Source organism: Poecile atricapillus, chromosome 17 (genome assembly GCF_030490865.1).
Source record: "Poecile atricapillus isolate bPoeAtr1 chromosome 17, bPoeAtr1.hap1, whole genome shotgun sequence".
In the NCBI taxonomy this organism is placed as follows: domain Eukaryota; kingdom Metazoa; phylum Chordata; class Aves; order Passeriformes; family Paridae; genus Poecile; species Poecile atricapillus.
In genome coordinates this window covers 6,973,842-6,996,373 of record NC_081265.1, presented here as the reverse complement: position 1 = coordinate 6,996,373, position 22,532 = coordinate 6,973,842, and the positions used below count along the sequence as shown (strand labels likewise).

The following is a 22,532-nucleotide window of genomic DNA, read 5'->3' as shown; positions in this document are numbered from 1 at the left end:
GCTCCACAAGCACCTTATAAATATAGAAGGAGAAACCTTATTTGGCTTATTTGCTTATCTAATATTCCTCACGTTTTTACTGTCATCACATACACACTGTGCTGCTCTTTAGCTCATTAATGCTGCTCCAAAATTATCTTCCCTGGATGAATTGTGTGTTATTCATTCAGCTCCCTTGAACTAAGCAGAGTTTCCTTCTTTGCTTGGCACGAAGTTGATGGGTGCATTATAATTAGCTGAGGGAGTTAAAGTTTCCATCTGTGCTCAGTACAAATCATTACCAAAAAAAGTGGCATTGGTTTGGAAGGTAGAGATGCTGTAGATTTGTAGGATTTACATCTAACACTCAGCATCTTCACAAAAACTATAGAACTGACACTACATCTATATTTCAATATCCTCAAAATGCTGGTTTCTTGCTATTAATCAGTAAAACTCAGGTTAAGAGCAGATATAATAAATGGAGTCCTGTTATTTTAATGGCATTAGGCCTGTCTTTGTTGACCTTGTAGGAAGGACTAAAAAATACAAATTCATAAGACAGCACAAAAAATAACCAAATTGGAATGGCCTAAGTGCCACAGAATGTTACTCTAAGTAATACCATATAATGTCAAGTGTAATAATCTTATTAGGAATAAGGCATTCCTAAACAAAAATACTATGTTATACCCAAGGAAGTTTGCTAAACACTGCTCCTTTATCAAGATTTCATTTCCTAAAGCTTGCTGGATCCCACTGTGTAGTTGCACTGCTGTGTTTTGGGCCATTACAGCCCACAGCTCCAGCTATAATTACTGCTTGTCAACAAGGCTTCCTATAAAAGGAACTGCATACCCTGTAGGGAATTTACTCTCCCCATTCCTTGTCAAAGGCAGCAATTACTAAATTCCCTCATTTACAAAGGATAATCAAATAACAAAGAGATTTTTTTCAAGGCCATGCAGTGAGTCAGTATCAGAACAAATCTAGTGAGTAACCTGTTCTAATTGTTGCAAGTTCAGCAGTGAGATTGCAGGGCAGCAACTGAGGAGGAGCCCTAGGACAGTAACTAACCATTACTTATGAACGTTAGGACCACCTGCATGTAGAACTTCCACAACCAAAACTGCATCACTAGTTTATAGTTGATTAAAGTGAGGATTGAAATAATGCCCTGTAAGTCAGGGAGTATTGAGAAAAGAGGATTTGAGATAAAGCAGTAAAAAAAAAAAGCTGCATATTTTTCTTTTCCAACCTGACTTAAACTTAAGTAAAACTTCATGAAGAGTAAAACAGCATTCTTTTTTCATGGATCAATAAATTATCTACAATCAGCAATTTTAACTTCAGCTTTTTAAAATAGGACACTTGGCAATTTAGCTAGGTACATTCATGTACAGAAAAGAAGCAGCTTTCTCCACTTCCATCCTCCTGAACTGACACCCAGAGAACTGAGCAGGTGAGAGGGAACAGAGGGAGATCCTTCAAGAGACAGTGCAGTGAGAGCTAAAGGCTGAGTCCTACAGGCCACCTACTGCCTCCAGCTCTGCCAACACCTCCCACACCAGCACAGTTTTATAGAAATCAAAGTTTAACCCTTCACAGAAGCTCTGGCTTTGCAGCTCTACATTTGAACTCTCTTGGTCAGAAGCTTTCCACAGCTCAAACATCCAGGAAAGATGAGAGAAGTAGTGCACGTACGTTCTACGTGTGCAAAGGCACAGAAGGGTCCTCGGGGACAGCTGCCAGACTGCTGCATATCATTGCATTTGGTGGATTTGTAGATCTAAGGATGGGGAAAAAAAAACAAAACAAAACAAAAAAAACCAAACAGAAATGAACAGAAAATAACAGTGACCACCAGGTACAGAAGTACTATGAAGAAATTTGACAGCAGGCAGGGACACAGATAAGAGATGCAAAGGCCAGCAGAGCTCAGGGTGACCATTTCAGTGCTTTGTTTCAAAGAGAGGAAAACCCACTATAGTTTTGGAAAAACCAAAATATGCCCATGACAGCTAGAGCTCACCCAGAGACCAACCCACCACACACCAGCTCACCCAAAGGTCACCATCTGCCATGAAGTCCCTCAGACTCACTGGAAGCTCCATGGACATTACAAATGGCAAAAGATAGGAAACAGCTGACAGATGACAGCACAGAAAGTTGCAGGCACGTGTTTGCAAGGAAAATAACAAACCATTGACAAGGACTGTAGCAAATGGATTATTCCCTTTCCCCCCAGTTTGACAGGCGGTGACAATGGTTACTGTGAAGATACGGGCCCCACAAAGCTTTTCAACACTGTAACATGAAGCAGACTACGAGAAGGTCTTAATTACACTTTCTGTAAGGATATTGGAATGCTCTGGGCATGCTCACAGCTAAGAGCTTGGTGGTGTTTAGTGCTATCAACATGAACCACAAACTCTTAGTCAAAGAAACAGATGCCTTTTGCTCACATGCAGACCCACATCATGCTTTCCAAAGGACCCCCATACCTGAGACTGCTCCTACACATGAGTTTTTCCCCACTTTCTTACCTCCTCCCATACAGTCTATTCTGCCAAGAAGCTGAATTGCAGCTTACTCCCAACATGCAGCTTCTCTCTACCCCAGGACCACACTACAAGCAGCCCACATCCTCTCCCACCTGACACAGTAATTTACTTTGTAAGACTGGAATGTTTCTGCCTTTCTGAAGTGGAGTGAGGAGGTTACTGTACCTCTGGATGGAACTGCTGTTCTGTGCGAGTGTGGCAGTACTGGCAGGAGTCTCCATTTTCACACTTGCTGGGATCTCCCCACTCATCCCCGTGTTTCACACTGGGACATGGTGAAGATCTGTGGAAATAAGGCAGCAGGAGAAGGCATCAGACTCATGGACGTGCTCTGAGCTTTGATTACTTTGGGCAGCTGGAGGGAAGTGATTCTCCCCCTCTGATCCACTCCTGGAGGACTGCATCCAGCTCTGGGTCCCCCAAAATCAGAAGGATGTGGACCTGCTGGAGCAAGTCCAGAGAGAGCCAAAAAGGTGCTCTGAGGGTCCCTCTGCTCTGGAGCCAGGCTGGGAGCACTGGGGGTGTTCAGCCTGGTGAAGGCTCCAGAGAGACCTCAGGCTCCAGGAGAGCTGGAGAGGGATTTTGAACAAGGGCCTGGAGTCCCAGGACAAGGGGATAAATGGAAAGAGAATAGGTTTAGATTAAATACAAGGGAGAAATTCCTCTCTGTGACAGTGGTTCACAAGTTGCCCAGAGAACCTGTGGCTGCCCCTGGATCCCTGAAACTGTTTCAAGCCAGGCTAGATGGGGCTTGGAGCAACCTGAGATAGTGGAAGGTCTCTACACATGGCAGGGGGTGGAACAAGATGAGCTTTAAGGTCCCTTCCAACCCACACCATTCCATGATGTTACAATTCCTCAGTTGGGGCCAGGTTTGGCTGCCCACCCTCAGCTGTACAATCTGTTTGGCTGCTGCTTCCACAGCCCCCACCCAGCTGCTATTGCATCTTCTCCCCCTTCTTCCAATTTCCCAATGAAAAAAAAAAAGGCTTAATTCTCTATTTGAAACAAAATACAACTTGAACCAGCATAACAATATTAGCAGCTGATGTGATTAGTGTCAGAGACGCTGGGTCTGGTTTCTGTTTTGGAACTGCACCTTCATAGAAAGCTAAGAAGTTAATTGGCTAATCCTAAAACACATAATACCCTTACAGAAGTATGTTTCCAGGTTTATAATGTGGCCATGTGGAAAAGAGGCTGAGTCAGGTCACTGGGGAAAAGGCAAGTCTGTTTTCTTTCTCCCAGCCAGGAACAGTTCCTTTTCCCAGATCTAAATTTTTGCCGTGACCTACTTCCCCTCCTCTTTATGCTCTTAACCATTCCCTCAAACAACAGCAGAGGGAAGCAGATAGCAGCACCAGCACAGCCACATCAGGTGGGGTGGGGAAAACACACCAGTGAGTAGAGAGCAGCAGAGCAGCTTTCAACTCTTCCCTTCCCAAAGGGCCCAAAGAGGGGCAAAAAGCACATAGCTGCTGCCTAAAGACTGCCCTCGTGGTTTTATTTCTCCTTAAAGCATCAACATTCCTTTGATTGTTGCCTGTTTCGTTTTTTTAAATATAGAATTTCAGTGCCAATTCAAAAATTTCTGTGAATGTTGGGGGTGGGGAAGAGAAGCGAGAACATCCCTGGTATTTTCTCTCCTGGCTTTCTGGTCTGCTCCTATGTTTTTCAAAAAGGAACTAAGGAAAAGCCCCACTGAGACCACAACAAAAGCTCTGTTGTGTCGGAGGAAATGAGGGCCTATAATTTGGATGAAATGCGTTCAGGGAGACACAGCATACTGAAAAATCCTTCGACAGTTGAGTGACAGAACACCCCAGTGCCTCAAAAGCAGAGCCTTTAGCAGCTGGTTAAGAATGCATGTCCAGCCACAGGCCCTCCTCATGATCCCCATCAGCAGGCATACACAACAAGCAGCCTGATGATTCTGAATCCTTTACCATGAACACACTGTTGTGTGAGTTTGTTTCTAGATGGGGATTAAAACTTTCTTTTGTCTTCTCTTCCCTGCACTGCTTTTTAAAGGAGAGGTTTATGTGGTAAGGGAAAGCCAAACACAGGTTCTCTTTGCTATAAAACCAGAGTTGTAACATGACTTAACAATTCATTAATTAGAGTATTGGTTACTATATACAGGAAAACTTCTTGTTTAGTTTATCTTTCTGCTAGGAAGAAATAACAGTCCATCATACCTCTCAGTACATGGCTTGGAGATACACTAGAAACAACTATCTAGTGGTCAAAATCCTGCCTCCTGCACCATAGATTTCCAATACACTGCACCACTCAGCTGGGAAGTACAATATCCAGGACCACAGTACCTGTATTTGTGTTTTCTTGGACTTCGTCTTCTGTCTTTGCTATTGTGGTAGTAGGGACAGGCATAACCCTGGCGACAGAGCCGGGGGGGTTTCTTACACTGCTCTGTCTTGTAATTTCCCAACACATATGTTGTATCTGCAAAAAAATCCCAATGAGTCAAGAGAGATGACCACAGCCCATATTTACTACAGAAAAGTTCTGGGCAGGAGCAGGCACTCCATAGAGACAAACTTTCCCAGCCCAACAGACCCTCAGTGACACTCACCTTGCCACCTTGGCTCCTCACTGAGTATTTTCTCTATCATGGCATGGCTGGCAGCGACCGCAGACTGACCCTCAATGCCTCCTTCAGATGTTGTCTGACCATTCTGTAAAGCTTCCATCGCCTGAAGCTCTCTTCAGGGACAGAGTTAAATGAACAAACAGACTGAGCAGAGGAAGAGTCAGATAAATGTGTATAAAAACTGACATACTGGAGCATTTGCTAAGTGGGTGCATTTCAGCCATGCATGTTTTGTCAGAACATCTTTAGCTGAACAGCAACTGCAGTAAAAATAAGTCTTCATTCCCTGGGAATTCCAGATGCACTGTTTTGACCCCCTCCATAAGATTCCAAAGTGTGATCCCTTCCCCCATTTTGAGAATCCTCCCTGGAGGTTTTTTACATTTGCCTTATTAGGAAGGGATGTCTCGCCATCGCTTCATTTCAGGCTGAAGCAGTACTGTCCTTCAATCATCTCACTTTTCACTTGGGTACAGAAATTACCTTTTCCATCATCTCCTTTTTCATTTGGGTACAGAAATTACCCTTTTCTCAGGAGCCCCAAGCTCTACTGACCTGATGTCATACACGGGTGAGCGCAGGTCATGGGGCCCATGAGCAAAGGCGCAGTGGACTCCATTCTTGGTGCAGTTTCCCTTGGAGTCTGTCTCATGGATGCAGATTCCAGTTTTGTAGTAGCGCAAGTGATACCTCCTCTCTGTGTCTCCAGTAGTTCTATGCAAGAAGGGACACCTGAGGAAGGAAGAAGGGGAGGAATAGACAAGGTTTTGTCACACAGACGAGGGATTCAACCAGACACTTTGCTGAGAGAAGATGCTGCAGTTGACACCATCTTTGCTAACTCTGCCCCTTCTCTTTTGCTGTGACTTCCAACACTTCAGAGAACCCCCAAACCTGTCACTGCAAAGGATGTGAGGGTTTCCCTCCCTAAAAGAAAACTGGATTATTAATCCAGCAGCACCTTATTGACAAGTGGCTGCCAGGAATCTGGAAAAGAGCAAGGACATGGGACAAGGAAGGACGACTACAAAACTACCATTTTAACTCGTTTTGTTTCCTCTTTTAGGCAGAAAAACAATCTACATTGAGAAATAAAAACAGAAATATAACAAGATGGAAAGGGCAAAGTTCAGATATTGCAGCATCAAGGTAAAAATATAAATGAGCAAAGGTTCCTAGATGACAACAGTTTTCATTCACTGAGTTTGAGCCACGTATCAACCAGCGATCTAGAAGCCAAAGTCCCCAAACATCCCATTCCCAGTTCCTTCCAAATCTCTTCTAGCAATGAAGAAAGTATTGAAACTGAAGCCTCAGGCCTGAGGGACTGTTCCATTCTGCTGTATTCACAGAAACTTTATTTAATCGAGATAAAAAAGTTTTGCCAATAAACAGCATTTTTGTATGTTGATACTGGCACCACAAAAGAGAATTGAAATTCCATCTTTACACAGCATCTCTCTATAAAACACTCTCCATATTTGACCACAGTTTGGCTACACTATTTATCCCATATCGGTCACGTGGCTAAAGTTATATTAGCAGGTTAACCCCTTACTAACTGGGGTCTACCACACACACAGCAGAAAAATTTGTGGTTTTGCCCCAGTTAAACCTACTGCAGTCATTGGGGAGAACACACAAAAAATCCAAACTCTTCCTCATGTTGCCTTATTCTGGGTACCTCTCAATTCTCTACTGGCTTTTTAAAAGCTCAGAAAGACAAATTAAACTGATATGAGTTTAAAACTCGGGGGGCAGATTGGAGGACAAAGGTCCTGCTCTTTCTTCAATTTGTGAAAAACTAAATTATCCTGCTAGTGAACAAGAGCTGAGAGTCAGGGACTTAGAGGACAGAGTGTTTCTGAACTCATTTGTCTCATTGAGCTGTTTTTCCCACCTCAGCTTTGCTGAAGATGCTAAAGCTTGCGAGCACAGTGAGTTCCCAAGAGCTGAATTCCCATCTAATTCACCCTCAGTACTGCCACTGCAGCAGGCCTGGAGCACACAGGCTGCTATTCCAGATTTTACATCTGGTCTCATGTTACGTATGTGACAAAGCTGCTTTACTGCTGACTTGCCTCATCTCTGCAAGAACCAGCAGGAATCATCACCTGGCCTGATCCCAAAAGCCTAATGCCTGAAAAGCAGGGTGCAGCCTTTACTCACTCATCTCCTTCCGGGCAGATTCCCGTGGTCTCGTCATACTTGGTGCAGTAAATGTCAGGGCTGTAGTTGAAGGTCCCGTCGCGGCGGCGGATGGACCTGCGCCGGCGCTGGTTGACAAAGTGCCAGTGGAAGCAGGTGTAGGGCCGGTGCTGAGTGCACTTGTGCTGCACGAAGAGCGGGCACTGCTCCGTGCGGAACTCCTTCAGGTACCTGCGGGAAGCGGGGTGTGAGCAGCGGGATGCTGGCCAGGGGAAACACCCAGGCACCCGCAGAGCCCCGAGCCCTGTCCATCACACAGATGTCTGCTGTCCTTCCCACAGCCTCCCTGCTTCCCCTCCCAGGATGGAGGCTGGGAGCTGCAAGATATCCATTACACACAGGAATGTAACAAGAGCTGAAATCACTTTCTGTCGGGATCGTTTTGAAGAGGCTTTTCATGAGCTTAGGAGACAGTTTGTGAGAAAATAGAACCTTTCTAACCCTTTCTAAATCTGTGACCTATCTGAGCAAAAAGGGCTTTCCTTCCTCCATGTTCCGTTAAAAAAAAAAACAACAGAAAGAAAAACCCAAATAGAATACACTTCTTTGAGCCACATTTAAAGCTTCAAGTTACTGAGAAAGAAAGATTTTTAAGATTCTTTCATGCCTTGTCCTCCTGGTTTAGCTCTGCTTTATCAGTATATGGTCAATTATGAAATAAAAAATAACCAATTTCTCTCTTGCAATCATATGAACTCAGGGCTCAGTCTTGGAAAGTAGGATAACTATCCTCAAATTCCCACATGTTTATGTTGCTTTAATTTTAATATGTAATTCCCTGAAAGTACATGGCTTCTTTTATCCCGAGAACTAAAGAAGTCACAAGCTTTTATTTGTGACACTAATAACAGTCTCTAAACCCAGATTGTAGAGGATTACAAAATGGTTTAGATCAACATAATGATCTGACTGTGATCTGTGTGTAGGTGCTTAGAAAATCCACGCTGCTGAAACCCATAGGCTGCCCTGTATTTACAGGGAACATCCAAACAGCTCCAGGAGCTCAGACCCAACCGAATCCCACTAGGTTCAGTCTCAAAGACACATCCAGGAACAAGGCAGAAAACACAGAACATTCTGGTCTCTTATGTTTACAGGTCAGTGTAAACAGTGAGGACCAAGATTTGTAGGTCAAAAAAAAAAATACAAGTGTTCTGCTGGAAGCAACAGGGTGATATAACAGCAGATTCGGAGTCATTTTAAACTGCGTATGTAGTCTGAGGCAACAAAAAGGAGTGTAGGAATTCATTCCCATGTCAGACAGTCTTTATCTGCTGTTTCTGAATAAACGGAAAGATGTCTGATGCCCAAAGATGGATTTACAGATAATATCACAGTGCTAGGCTCATTCTGAAAGCAACATCTGTAAATAAAGCCTTCTTTCCTCTTTACCCCAGCTGAGGAGAAAGCCTCAGGAAAAGGCACAGATTCAACCAAAGTGGTTTTATTTGTTTGCTATGAAGAGACAGTATCAGTGGCAAGAGCTTTCCTACATTGGATTTTACAAGCATGAAAGGATAAAAGCTCTTCCTCTTCTTCAACCTCTAAATATGTGAGATTTGCAGGTTCCACTGCCTGGGATCTGCAAACGCCTGGGGCTGGAAGCCTCCACAGCCGGCTGTAAGCCCTTCTCTACCCAAGCCCATCTGTCCCCTGCAATCCAGAGTGGCTGGAACAGTATCTGCACTGGGGGCCAAGGCTTAACAGCAGAAAAAACAGAGCCAGCTGCAGAACCAGGTCTGCTTGGCATAGGTGAGGGATAACAACATCACTTTGCTTCTTCTCCCATTTAAAAATCCAGCCCTGTTCAAATGGAGATCCCTACTTCAGCCACACCAGCAATTCATCTGGAAACTGAAAGCTGTGGTAAATTCATCCATTCTTGAAAAGCTTTCTAAGCTATTGGACCAAGTAGTTGTAGAAGGTGGAATTCCACAGATTATTTTATCAGTGCACTAGGAAGACTTGGAACAAAAGTGACTGCAACATTTTGGTTAGAAAGTGAATTAAGTAACCTTAAGCAGGACGATGCTGTCCACAGATGATATAATCACCAACCAGTCCTTTCCACTTACACATATCCATGTACACCTTAGAGACACCAGATCTGTGTTACTCCCATCTTACAAAGAGCAACACAGCTACGAGCCCCAGCCAGTATCACACAGCAATTGGAATCCCAGACAGAAACCAAGAGCATTTTAATTCCTCCATCCTCACCCAGTGCTGGGCTTAAGTTCAAGAACAGCATCCTGAACCTCCTCAGTGCTCTGGAAACTAAGGGGAGATACCAGGCTTACACAACCTCAGTATTGAGCCCAGCACTCCACACTTGTGACAGGCCCAAATTAAACACTTAAAAATCCGACAGTTTAACAACTCCATAATCAGCTGAGCTGAAAGCTGCTTCCCTTCAGCAGGGAAGTTTAAAAACGTACACACTGACTAGGGATTTCGGTCTCTAGTGTCTCAATTGTTGCTGAAGAGTATTTGAAAATTAATTGCATTTCATGATTGGCTAAACTCCCCGGAGAAACATTTATTGTAATGTTAACGAGAGATAATTACATAAGTAAATGGTTCACCTGAAAAGTGTTTAACACCTAACTTGCTTCATCAGAAAGTCCTTCTCTAATGGTCTCTATTAAATAAATGATGTCTCACTCTTAATTTCAGAGCAAGTCCTGCAAACAGGTACCACTGAGCTCCACAGACATTAACTGTGCACAATCACCTCTGCAACAGACCCAGCTGAGGGAAGGAGAGTTGTCACATTAACTCAGTCATTTCAAGCCTTTCAATCACTGCTTTGGGTTTTCCTTTTTTCCAAGCCACTACAACGTTTTAAATCACCCTCCTCCACAATAGCATGAATGGTAAATTGTCTTACAGCCCTTTATTTTCTTGATCCATGAAGTGAGTTTTGGCTCCTCTGGGAGAACATGGACCACTCAACCACCCACTTTGTATTAAAATATATAAAAGGCCTCTAAAGCACGTGTGTTTTGAGAACACAGAGAGGATATAGAGCCTGCACCACCGCAATGTGATGTCGCAGAAAGCAGAAAGCCATTAATATTTCAGGAGCCTCTTTGCAAAGGCTCTAAATAAAATGCAAAGAACACTGTCAGGACAGATCCTTCTGGTGTCAATGGTCTCTGTAATTTTATATTTTTTTTTTCCAGAACAGCAGAAAAAAGGAATTTAGGAACGACCCTTGAAGCTGAAATCACATTGATGACTGGTACACATTTCACAGCATGTCAGCCAAACGCTGTGTCTGCACAGGAAGAGGAAATCCAGTAACGATAACTTGCATTTCTCAACCCCTCTCAGGAAACTCTACAGCCCTCACTTGAGGGGCAGAAGAATTATTAGCCCTATTTTATACTGGAGCTACTTCCATATTTCTTTTGTAAAAAACAAAAAATGTAAGTTTATGTTGTATTTTCATCCAAATATAATTTTTAAAAGGTGGAAAGCACATAGCACTGTCTTCTGATACAACATTAACATCAACACTCAGATTCCTGGAGGAAATGGTATCATTTATGAGCCCTAGTAAACAAAGATGAATGCAATTCTAAACAAATAGGACAAGACTGGCCAGAACAATGCAGATCAAAGTCCCCAGGCTGAGCTGAACTTGCTGTCAAACAGGATGGACGCTGCTGGAAATGAAAGGTTTTTTCCCTGGGAAGACAAGAGGAGAGGTTCTTGGAGTAGTTTTAGGAACTCCTAGAGACCAACAGGAGAAGCAAACATCAGAAAAAACTCAATGCTACTTTGCTGAAATTCCACTTCCTCTGGGATAAGGAAAGGGGCAGTGATTATTCTGCAATTACTTAAGACTAGTGAGGAGGTGCTCACTGTCTTTAACTGCTAGTAGCATCTCAAGTCTCCAGGGCAGAGTAGCAAGTGTTTACCTCTGCAGCTTGGAATTGCAGGAGTTTCCCCTCTGCCCTGGAGGAATGGAGCAGGAACCTGCTCTGGGAGCTGCAGGGAAAAAGATGAGTGCAGTGGGGGAAGAAGAAAAATATTCAAACCTAGAAAGGAGGAGGAAAAAAAACAAAGCAATAACCCAAGAAGAATTTTTAACTTAGAAGTTTCATTTTTATCCTCCACAATCGCAGTCGTGTCCTGATCCCTTCCTTGCCTCCTAGTGCAGAGATCTCTTGTTTTTCTGCAGCTTTTCTGGTTCACACTGGTGTGCCCAAGCAGCTCGGTAGGATTCCTGCACCCATCCTGCTTCCAGGGCTGCAGCTTCCTGTCAAACTGACCCAAGTCACACATGCAGTGGAATGAGCTCAATTCAGGAAAATGTGCTGGTAATGCACAGCTGAGCTCCAAATTCCTCATAAAAGCCTTAATCCAAAGCTCCCAGAAATCACTGGAAGATGCACACTGATGCCAAGACAGTCTCTGAATTGTAACAGAGGGATCAGGGGAGAGAAACAATACCAAGGAGCAAGGAAATGAAAAGATTAAAACCAGCTCCTCAAAACTCTTGTGGCTTCACTGATGCAAAGCCAGGCTCTGCTTTGCTTCCAACACCCCTTGCACTGTTTGAGATCTTTATGCAAGTCCCAAGACAAGCTCCTCTCCCTTGCAGCCCTTGTTGCTCTTTCAGGTCAAAGAGAGGCTCACAAACAGGACCTGAACTGTCTGCAGCAGAATGACACCAGAGAGAAAACCATTGGACAACATAACCATCAGAGTCTGGGTAATCCAGACTAGGACACGGTCTGCAAATGTAGGGCAGTAGTGAGATCTAACACCACCATCATCTACATTCCACACACGGGTGGGGGTGTGTTTACACCCCTGTGCTGAGAGGCTGCAGCAGCCCTGCTTGTCTGGTGTCACTCCAGTGTAAACTACGAGCAGCTTTTACACCAGGTCCTCACTCAGTGCCACTGGCACTGGGGCTCCCTCCCCACAGCTGCTCCTGGGTCACAACAAACCAACCCAGAAAAGGCAGCCCAGGCCTGGGCTGTTTCTGTAAAGTCCCACCTGGTGTGGGCACTTCATTTTGTTATTAGCATTAATATTAGGAATTATTAGTTCAGGGCTGTACAGAGATTCTCAGCCACCATCCAGAAGAGACCCCAGAGGCAAATTTAACAAAAAATCTACAGATTATTTTTAGGTTGTGTGTTTTGTCTTGGGTTTTGGTTTAGGGTGGTTTTTTTCTGTTTTGTTCTGGCTTTTTCTTCAAACCAAGTCTTAAATTCCTGTTAAGATTTCAGGTATCAGGGAGAAAATGCTTTTCTGCCATTACCATTTATTTTAGTCACGTGTGCCTTCTCTCAAACCATTACACTGGCAAAAATGCCATTTCACTGGCACAAAAGTACATGGGAATGCTGGGGACATTTGTTGGCATTTTTACATCAGTCATGTCCTGCTGTTTCACACAGGACTGCATGAGGCCATGGACCTCTCTGTAAGGTCTCAGGTGGTCCCAGTTCCCATCCTGAAAAATGCAGTCTGACTGAGAGCTCACTGCTCTCAGCTGCTTATTAGCTTTTGTCCTCTGGAAGCTCTGAGTGGCACTCACCTGTCCAGACAGCAGGATGGAGAAAGTTTTCCTAATTCAGATTAGGAGAGGTTAAAAAAAAAAAAAAAAAAAACCAAACAAAAAAAAAAAAAAAACAACCCAAAAAACCCACCCCTCAAAAAAACCCCAAAACAAAAAAAACCATATATATATATATATACATATATATAAAACCCAGCTTCACTTAAAAATTTAAATTAGGTTTGAGCCAACACAGATAAAATTATCTGAAGCAAACCAGGGTGTGCTTATCCAACAGACTGTCTGCTCAGCAGACAGCATTGCAAAACTCTGGAGAAAATATCTAACTATAGATATTGATACTTCTAATTCAATAATGCTTATCTTTTGGGAATATTTTCAAAACTGCTATTTTCTTCTTAAGCTCAGAGAACCACCCCGACACAAGAGGAAAAGAGCTGTCCATATTAAATCAGCTCTCTAAATTCATTTCACCCTCATAAAATTTTATTGCAAAAGATGATATCAGACACACTTTAAGTAAGAAACCCATGACTCAATTATTTTCTTTTACTGAACTGTGGTATTCCAATTGAAATGAGTCAGTGGTGCATGACAGAATCTACTTATTCCAACAGGATACTCAATAAAAATCCTACTAATGCACCTTTCGTTTAACATATTACTGATAGAGAAAACCCATGATATGCAGCTCTGACATTGCTCAGGAGTTTTTGCTCTTGGGGTAAGGGAGATGTTTCAGATTAAGCAAGTTGAAAAGAGAGAGTTAAAGAATAGATTGTTCCAAAATAATTCAGAGAGTTTGATACCTGCACTCACACAATGTCTTAGGAAATGCTGGCATTTCAATGCAAATTCCTGACAGGTAACAGAACCTTCAACGCTCAAGATTTCTTGGAATTTGGGAGGAAAGATTTGAAGCAATCTGACTTCATGGTAGCTGCAAACCACCAGCAACCTGGTTTACAACTCTGCAATGTTTAGTGTCTGTCCAGTAAGAACAGAAGTTAAGACAGGTCTGTTTCAAGAAATATTTTTTACTGACTGACAGATGAAATTTAATATTGAAACAGAGCCTCACATGAATCGCTGCTGAATATGAAACAATAACAAACACTTTAAGCAGCAATCTTCAAAGTCTTAATCATAATTTCATGACAAAATTCTCATCAAGTTCTACCAGAAATCTATGTCAAGGCATAGTTTGGGTTGAAAGGGACCTTAAAGATCATCTATTTCCAACCTCTTGCCATGGGCAGGGATGCTTACCCACTAGATGAGGTCTATCAGCTATTGTGGCTCATCAATATTTAGATATTTCCCCTTTTACCACATTTCATGGTATTTAGAAAAATAACCTCATACACCTGACCAAGCCCTCACACTTTACACACCAAGCTTTTTGCATACACGATGCACCATTTGGCACAAAAGGCAAACATCTCTCTCATGACATCTCCACAAGTATCAGTCCATCTGCCTTTCCATACCCTCAGCAGCCAGGTGCGGTTCTGTAAACCTTGAAAAGATTAGAAAGCATTTAAATCTCAAAGAAAAATATATGGATCACTTTATAAAAACAAAAAGCTGACCGTGAATGTGGGGAAGGAGAAAAGGATGAGGAAAAAGTTTCAGTAAGCTCAGATCTGTCAAGAAGATAGACTTCACATGCCTCAGTGTTTTCTTTATCACCTAAATAAATTGAACCATCAACTGGAAAAAGGTCACACAGCAGACAGCAGTGTGTGATTTTAAAGCTGCTAGATTTCCCCTCCTCCATTAGAGCTTGACAACAATGTCAGTCTAAGGGCAAATAAAGAAAATGAGAGTTGGAGAGACTTATTACAGATGCATGGAGCTGGGTTTGTTTGGTTGTGGAGGTATTTTGTTTTAAGACTTCATATAACTCATTGTGTACCTCAGTGGTCAAAATGCCAACTGCTCGCAGCCATAAGCCATTGCTTCCCCCAGTTTTTGTTGTAGAAATAGGTAGGCAGCGCTCAACTCTTCCATTTTGTAGGCATCTGAATGACTTAGCAAGCAAAGTTGAGCTGGATGCTTCCAAATAAATGGAAATGCAGAAAATAAAATACAAACTGCCAGATTACAGGAAACTGAGAATAATACACCAAAATGCACACAGTCACATTCAACAGTAAGATGATCCCTACTGGAGCTCCATTTCTGGATTTCAAAGTTGATCACATGTTGGACAAGAACACAGCAAATTCATTTCAGCCACGACAAATTAATTCTATACTACCAATACTTAATTGATAACTGAGTGACTGCAAAAGTTCAGGCTAAAAATAACATGTTTTGGCAACTATCAAAAACCATCAGGATATTTTTTGATTAGAAGGAAAAAGACAAACAGTCAAGCCTTGCCCACAGTGCAAAACTAAGGGAAAACAGAGAAACACTACTGCATGGTGCTGGCCCATCATGGGAAGACAGATTTGCACCAGCCTTGGGCAAAACATTGTTCAGTTTCCACAGTTATAGCAAAAATGGTTTTGTTTGGAGAGAAATGCCATGCTGAAGGTAAGAAGCTCACCAACACTCTGTCCTGATGAGGAACAAGAATCAAGGTCTTCAGCCTGGAGTTCACTTGATAAAATGCACATTTATCACATCTGTGAGCAGCCAAGACATGAGTTCCACGAGTCACAACTGTGTTCCTGTCCATGGGTGTGGGGAAGAGGTGCTTGCTCAGACTTCCCAGGAGCTGTGCATCCCTTTGCTTGGCAGCCCTTGAGTTGTGTCACTCAAAACCCAACAAATAAAGTAATTTGAGTCATTTTTTTTGTCTGCATGCTGTCTTTAAAAAACAGGCACTTGTTGCATCAGCAGACCGTGAAATGTATATAACCAAGTCACACCAATAAAATCCATTTCAAATACAAGTGTTTGTTTACACAGAGCTTTCACCTTTTTAATTAAAACAACCCAAGCACTGGCAAAGGCAAACACTTAATGGCACTACATTTCAGAGGCATTTCCTTTAAAGCCATTCACCAAGATCCAGAATTCTGCATAAAGCCTTGAACTTACATTTACATTTCCTTGAGTTAGTTCTCCTTTTTTTTCCCAAATTACTTGGCAATGAATATTTATTAGACATGACCTCGAAATTACCTCAATATTTAGGCAGTTCATGCAATGTTTTAAACACACAGCCCATTTTTCCAAGTTTAAATGACATATTTGCAATTTGACACCGTTAGTTTATGTAAACTGTGCCTAAAGCACATTTTCCTGTTTTCAAACATGGATCACCCTGATTGAGACAACCCTCATCCCTCTCTGGGCTGGTTTTTGCACCACAAACTATTTAGTTGTCATTAATCCTTCCCTACGGCACCTGTATAAGTGGTGAGTCTGTGAAAACAGGATCATATAGAAATAATTATTTTTCAGTAACACAGGTTGAGCCTGTTGCAGGGAAAACACTGGAGCTCACTGCATCCAAACACTGCTGAAGGTCTGTACCTGCTTCAGTTGTCAGCACAATATATCAACATATCCTTAAATATGAAGAGTTAAATATTTTACTACTAATTACTTCACAAAAACATCCATCCCCAGACTTATCTATTATGGCAATTTATTCAGTTTATAGCCAGGTAAATTTTCTCTTTATATTAACTCATATATTAACTTATATTATCCCATCTCTTATGGATGGGATGGATGATGGATCTTTATCCCAGTGTGTTTGTAGCCTCAGAAAGGTAGAACCCAAGCAGGGTTAACACACACCAGGTTTGGTACATCAAATTAAAGTCTGAATAACACCCTGATGTCCTGTGCTGTAAAAATTAAAGTTCCAGTTTCCAGCAAAGGTTTTTTTTCCACACTGTACTTCTGTCACCACTGATTCAAGCACTAACAAAGCCTACCCAGGGCTTACAATTGTAGAAACACCAGGGAAGGCTGGGAACAGGGCTGGGCTGTTTGAAAACTTGTGTTACTCACTCTGCTAGTTCCCTAAAACAAAACATCCCACATGCAAGAATTCATAATGGCCAATTCAGAAAAGTATGATTTCCATACAAGCCATTCCACAGCTCAGGCTTTCAGCTGCAGATTGTTATGAGCATTTGTAGCCAGCTAAGCCTCAACATCTTGTCTCACAAGAGGTGCTTTGGAAACAGAGCACAGCAGCCTTCCCTCTCCTGGCCACGCCAAGACCCTCATGATTTTACAGACAGCTCACAGATCAGCTTCAGCCCCACACTCACAACAGTTTTAAGATAGAACATGAGCTGTTTCAAGGGCTGTATTTACACAGGACCAAAACCAGACAACCAAAGCTCCACATGATATGACAGCTCTGTAGTGCTCTCACCCAGCCCAATCTACATTGGAAATGAAATAGCATCTGCTTCTTCTCAGGTTAAACACCAGCAGCTTTGCAGCAGCCTCTTTGGAAAGGCTTTCATTTGTGAACAGACATTTTCTGCTGTGAGTTTGAAACAAAACACGGTTATTATCTAACAAGCATGAACCTGCATCCATAACACATGTGCCAGCACAAAGATAAAAGCCAACCCTTACTGGCTGATTTTGAAGAATCAATGTCAACCATTCAATCGATTTTCTTTTCCGCTCAGCACTCAAATCAGACTTCATCTGTGCCTGCAGTGGCCCAGTGGACTCTTTCAGCACTCCAGACAGCAAGCACACCTCTGAATAAAAGTCCTGCACACTCTGGTGTCCCAAAAAGCTCCACTGCACGTTGATAGCAGCTCTCCTCCAAGGGGAAAGCAGGCAAACTCTAGACTATTCCACAGCTTCTCATTTCCTACTTTGACCAATCAATGCACTGATAAATCTCTCATGATATTTTAAATGTGCAAACAATATTTTTTTTGTTGCTGTAAAGCTGCACAGTTTTCCTCAGGCATTTGCTGTTTGTATTTCTGCTATGACAGTAACAGTCAAGTGCCATCAATGAAAATTCATGGTCTATTGAAAACTTTAGAGGCGAAAAAAAAAAAGTCACCTCTGAGCACACTGGGTGTGGACTGACAGCTTCTTTTTGAGCTGAAGACAAAGGATAACAAATAGGATAACAAGTAATACTGACTTTAATTCATTTTTTTGCAGATATTCATAGAATCATAGAATGGCCTGAATTGGAAAATACCTTAGAGATAATCCAATTCCAGCCCCCCAAGTTCTGGTTCCAAGTTCATCCAGAATAGTTTCAAAAAACTAATTCTCTTTCCATATGGCCATGACTGCATATTAATCAAAACAAATTTTAGGCATACAATGATAAAAAGCCATCCCACCTTAATTTCTTAGCTGCACTTAGCAGTGCCATCAGTCTTAGGAAGGCAGTATATGCTCTGCTGAAATGGATTTGCCATTTTGACCAACTGATAGTTAGAGATGGTATGAGAATTTTCTTTGACAAAATTCAGTGCAAGTTTCTTCTCTACCACTGTTTTGACAACTTCATGCAACAAAATGTCTCTGACTTCTAGCAAGAGATAAGAAAGGGGCCAGTATTGAGCATTTCAGTGATCTATCTCTTTCATTGCCATCACTGCACTTTTAGTGCTTAAAATTCCTTAAAATATTTCTTTCAAATAAAACCTAGAACTTTCCTTGTTGTAACAATCACCTCCTAAACCTGAATGAACACTACAACAGGGTAAGGGGTCTGTGAGTCAGAAGCCAGCCTGCACCAGAGCTAAGGAGAGAAGGAATTGCTGGTATTCATTTCAAGGGAACACTCATTCCAGCTGATATTTCAAATGTCAAGTTGGTATTAACTGCATCAAGCACTGATCAAAATACACAAGACAAGAGATTGCTGAGAAAATCATCACAAGCATCTAAATTGGCTGTCAGCACTAGGAGGAGTTTGGGAAGGTACAAGCCTTTAGCATCTCCCCATGCTCCCTTCTGCTGAGGCTCTGTATTTTTGATGCCCTGATATAAAAGACAATAAAAGACAAACTCTCTCTCAATAAATTAGAGGGGAAAAAAGGTAGCTAAGAAATAGCACTTGCTCCAGAGCCTGCTGGCACGTGACCACCCATTAATTTAGGACACTGAGCGGGAACTGCTGGCTGGCTCTGTGCACACACAGCTTTCAGCAACAGCTCTGTACCTGATTTGCAAGTGATGTGCTGAACATTACAGAAAGTTTATAGAGTATATAAATTCCTTATAAGATAGAAACTGCTGTGATTTACTCCCTCTTATAATTCACAATCTCACCAAAATCCAGTTTAAGGTGGAAACTGATAAAATATTGAAAATTGTTTTTCAATCTAATCTAATCTTTAAATCTAGTAACAATTAGACAAAAAAAAAAAAAAAAGTCTTCACTACAGTGATGCAGGTGACTCTTGGGAAAAAGGACCAGGTAAGTTCTCACCATCTCTTTCAGCCTATTCTGCTACTTCCAAAAAGATTTATGGAGTTTTTAAAAACAGCAAGTTAATGGAAGAAACTAAACCTCCCCATAGCATCCTCTGAAAGTGAACATGGCTCTTCATGTCCTGACAAGCAGGTTCTCACAAGCCTCAGCCCAGCAATTAAAGATATTATTGCCTCTTTATTTTGCTCCTCTGTCGGAAATTACAGCTCCTTTAACAGGGACCACAGAAGGGCTGTGTCCTTGCCCAGGCTCAGCCGGGTGCATTAACACAGTCCCCAGTGACAGCTCATGCTAATATGCCACACAATAAGTGTGATTAACTGAAGTCCTGACACATTCCCTCCTGCCACGATGTCACAGGGGCAGGGACATGCAGCAAGCAGCCAGGCAGGGATGCTGGAATGTACTGCAAGAAAGATTTTCCCAAGGACACTGGTCAGACCCCTTGGAACAAGAAGAATGAAGTGTTTCAGCTGCTCCTAGAAGGTAATAAAAGCTTTTTCTAGAAGAACAGATCTAAAGACAATAAAATGTTGGAATTCCAACAGAATTTTCCTGAAAATAAAGATGTTAACAATGTTAAAAATACTAGACAATAAACTTACAAATGAGAAAAACTGGTGTAATGGGAAACTCTAAGCTCTGAGCTCAAGATCATAGAACAGATGGAATTGGGAGGGACCCACAGAATCACCAAGACCTAGATTTTCTAGAACAATTATTAACTTTAATATTGTCTCCCATGCCACAAAAAACTATCCTATGTGCTAATGTAAGCAACATATGACCATCAACATAATACTTTTTATTAAATTAAAAATTAAAGAACCATCTTCCATAGTGAAACAATTCTGCATCATTGAGCCCTTCTCCTCTTTCACAGAGTTTCGGATTTTTGAAACATCAAATCTTGCCAGACCAAAACTAATTCTGAAAACATCACAGCAGTACATGAAGCTTTTTGCTCTGCAAAATATTGATATGACACCTCTAGGGCAGTTGTCCATACGTGAATTCCCTGTCAGACTGATAGCCAGAAGTATTCAAGAAGTGGGAATGCAGCAAGCAAACCACAGGTCCAGCCCTACTTCAACACAAAGGGGAAAACCCCATTTTGCCCCAATACATTTGGGGCACAGATTGAGCCCAAATTCCCTTCACCAGCCCCTCTCTCAAGCTGGAGCCTTTCAACACTCAGCCTTTGAAGAACCATAAAATCTAAAATGTTATTTTCAGCACATGTGTTTGGTGGTGAGAGCATACTGTGAAGGCAGCTCTTCCTGTTCACACTCCAGCACTTTGTATTTCCAACTTCCTGTAACTATTCACACTTCCTAATAACAGCTGGCAGTGGATGTGCATTCAGTGAAGTTCACACAGACTCAAAAAATACCAGTAATAATAACCAGCTTATACTTTCCTGATGACATTTACAGGTAATGATGTAGTAGACCACTGGTAAGCCCCAGGTTTAGAAGTATTGACTCACTCTGTGCTTTCTTAAGGGTATTACCTTTCATTGTATATAATACAGTAACATCATCTATTATACATCTTCTCTGCTTTCTCCAAAGGTATTACCAAATCTGAAACCTAAAAACACCTGGGTTTCTTTTTGTTGTTTTTGTTTTCTGGGTTATTTGGGCATTTTTTTTCTTTGATTAGTTTTGTGTTTTGTTTTGTTGGGGTGGCTTTTTATTGTTGTTGGTTTTGTTTAAACAATGGAGCTAGTTTCTACAACTTGTATAAGTCCATATCAGCTTATTGATCTAAGGGTTATCACCAGTAAAACCAAAGCAGAATTAGGGCAGCAGTTTGTTATTTTAAGAGTCCTGATGGTTTAAAAAGAACACAAAAGGTTTCTAAAAACAATTTCCAAAGCCTCAACTCATGCAGTAGGGTGTGAAGACCACCCAACTCCAGCACATTAAATGTATAACAGACTGAGCAGGAGAATGTTATGGCCCTGCAAGAGCAAACAGCAACCCTGAAAAATTGCTAGCTACAAACCTGGTTTTTGGTTTTCTTCCCACAGACACTCAGTCTGCACCTTTGAGATCAGACATGTCCTGTTTGCTCTGCCAGTGGTAAGACACCATCCACTGATAAGGAGATAAGGATTACTCTCTGCTGCTACGGAGATGCGTTTTTGAGTGCTGTTGGTTTTGAGTAAGAATTCAGATGTACAACTTTTAGATAAGTAAGACTTAAATAAGCACACCTATGGTCTTGGTACTTTTGCTTCTTCTTCACCCATATTTCCATTGCTGTCCTAATCTGAGTTCCTATTTGAGGCCGAGAAACCACCAGACAAGGCACGATGCAGACGCAAGAATGTCTCTGATTTAAGTTATAGCCAAAGTATTTCACCAGCTCCATTTTCACCCCCATTTACAAGGTCCTTCATTCAAGTCCTGTGGTCCTTCCATGCCTAAATGGCACCAGAATGGTTGCCAGACAAAGCTTGGCTGAGCACAAGCCAGCAGTCACTACACAACAGCCCAACCAGCCATGTGGATGCAGCTCCAGCACAACTTACAGAGTACTAATCCTTCAGGAATTTCCCACAATTCCTCTCCATGTGCAAAAGGGAAGACAAGTTTTTTGCCTTTTCTGCTGCAAAGGTATGATCACAAACTTTATCTTGGTGCACTGCAAAAGAGGACAGGATGTGCTCTCAGCATCTCACCCAGAACTCAAGAGTTGGTACAGCCGGTCAGGACACGGAATCCTGAAGGTCACTTCCAGGAGTGCTGCTCATATTTAAGATGGGCACACTCAAGAGAAATGTCTTGAGTAGCAATGACTTAGGTTATGCACAACAAATCTGTGTCCCAAAGAGTTTTTCACCTAAATCAGAGTATTTTAAATGCCATTTGTGAGCGTGTGTACTCTGAATGCACCCGACTGAAGGGGCTCTCTGTTTTTTATTAAATGGGTTAATTTATCTCCACCTGAACATTTGCTTTCCTGCAGAGTTATTAAACTGTCTGACTTTCAGGTGAATGCACAGTGAATAAAGGGCTGCTCCACTTTCACTTATCTAAATTCTGCCAGATCAATAAACACCCAAGCAGTGGAAACAATCTTTACAATTCACAATTAAGGCATCAAGTCTGACTGAAACCAAGCATGCTGCCAGCAGCCGAACAGAGGAACCGTAGCAAAACAAAACTGTCCCAGAGCATTCCGTACCTACAGCTCCAGTGACTGAGCACTTGCTTTCAG

At 42.1% G+C, this 22,532-nt stretch overlaps 1 protein-coding gene across 7 annotated transcripts in view; it reads right to left on the bottom strand.

Annotated features, from left to right (window-relative positions):
* Positions 1-22,532, bottom strand: part of UNK (unk zinc finger) — a 43,175-nt gene that overhangs the window by 17,414 nt on the left and 3,229 nt on the right. For all 7 annotated transcript variants that reach the window (XM_058852303.1, XM_058852306.1, XM_058852300.1 and 4 more), the window contains exons 2-7: positions 7,324-7,533; positions 5,710-5,886; positions 5,137-5,267; positions 4,871-5,006; positions 2,709-2,826; positions 1,684-1,768 (exon numbers count right to left, since the gene is read on the bottom strand). In XM_058852303.1, the coding sequence (XP_058708286.1) occupies positions 1,684-1,768; positions 2,709-2,826; positions 4,871-5,006; positions 5,137-5,267; positions 5,710-5,886; positions 7,324-7,533 (857 nt within the window). The remainder of the gene's footprint in view (positions 1-1,683; positions 1,769-2,708; positions 2,827-4,870; positions 5,007-5,136; positions 5,268-5,709; positions 5,887-7,323; positions 7,534-22,532) is intronic.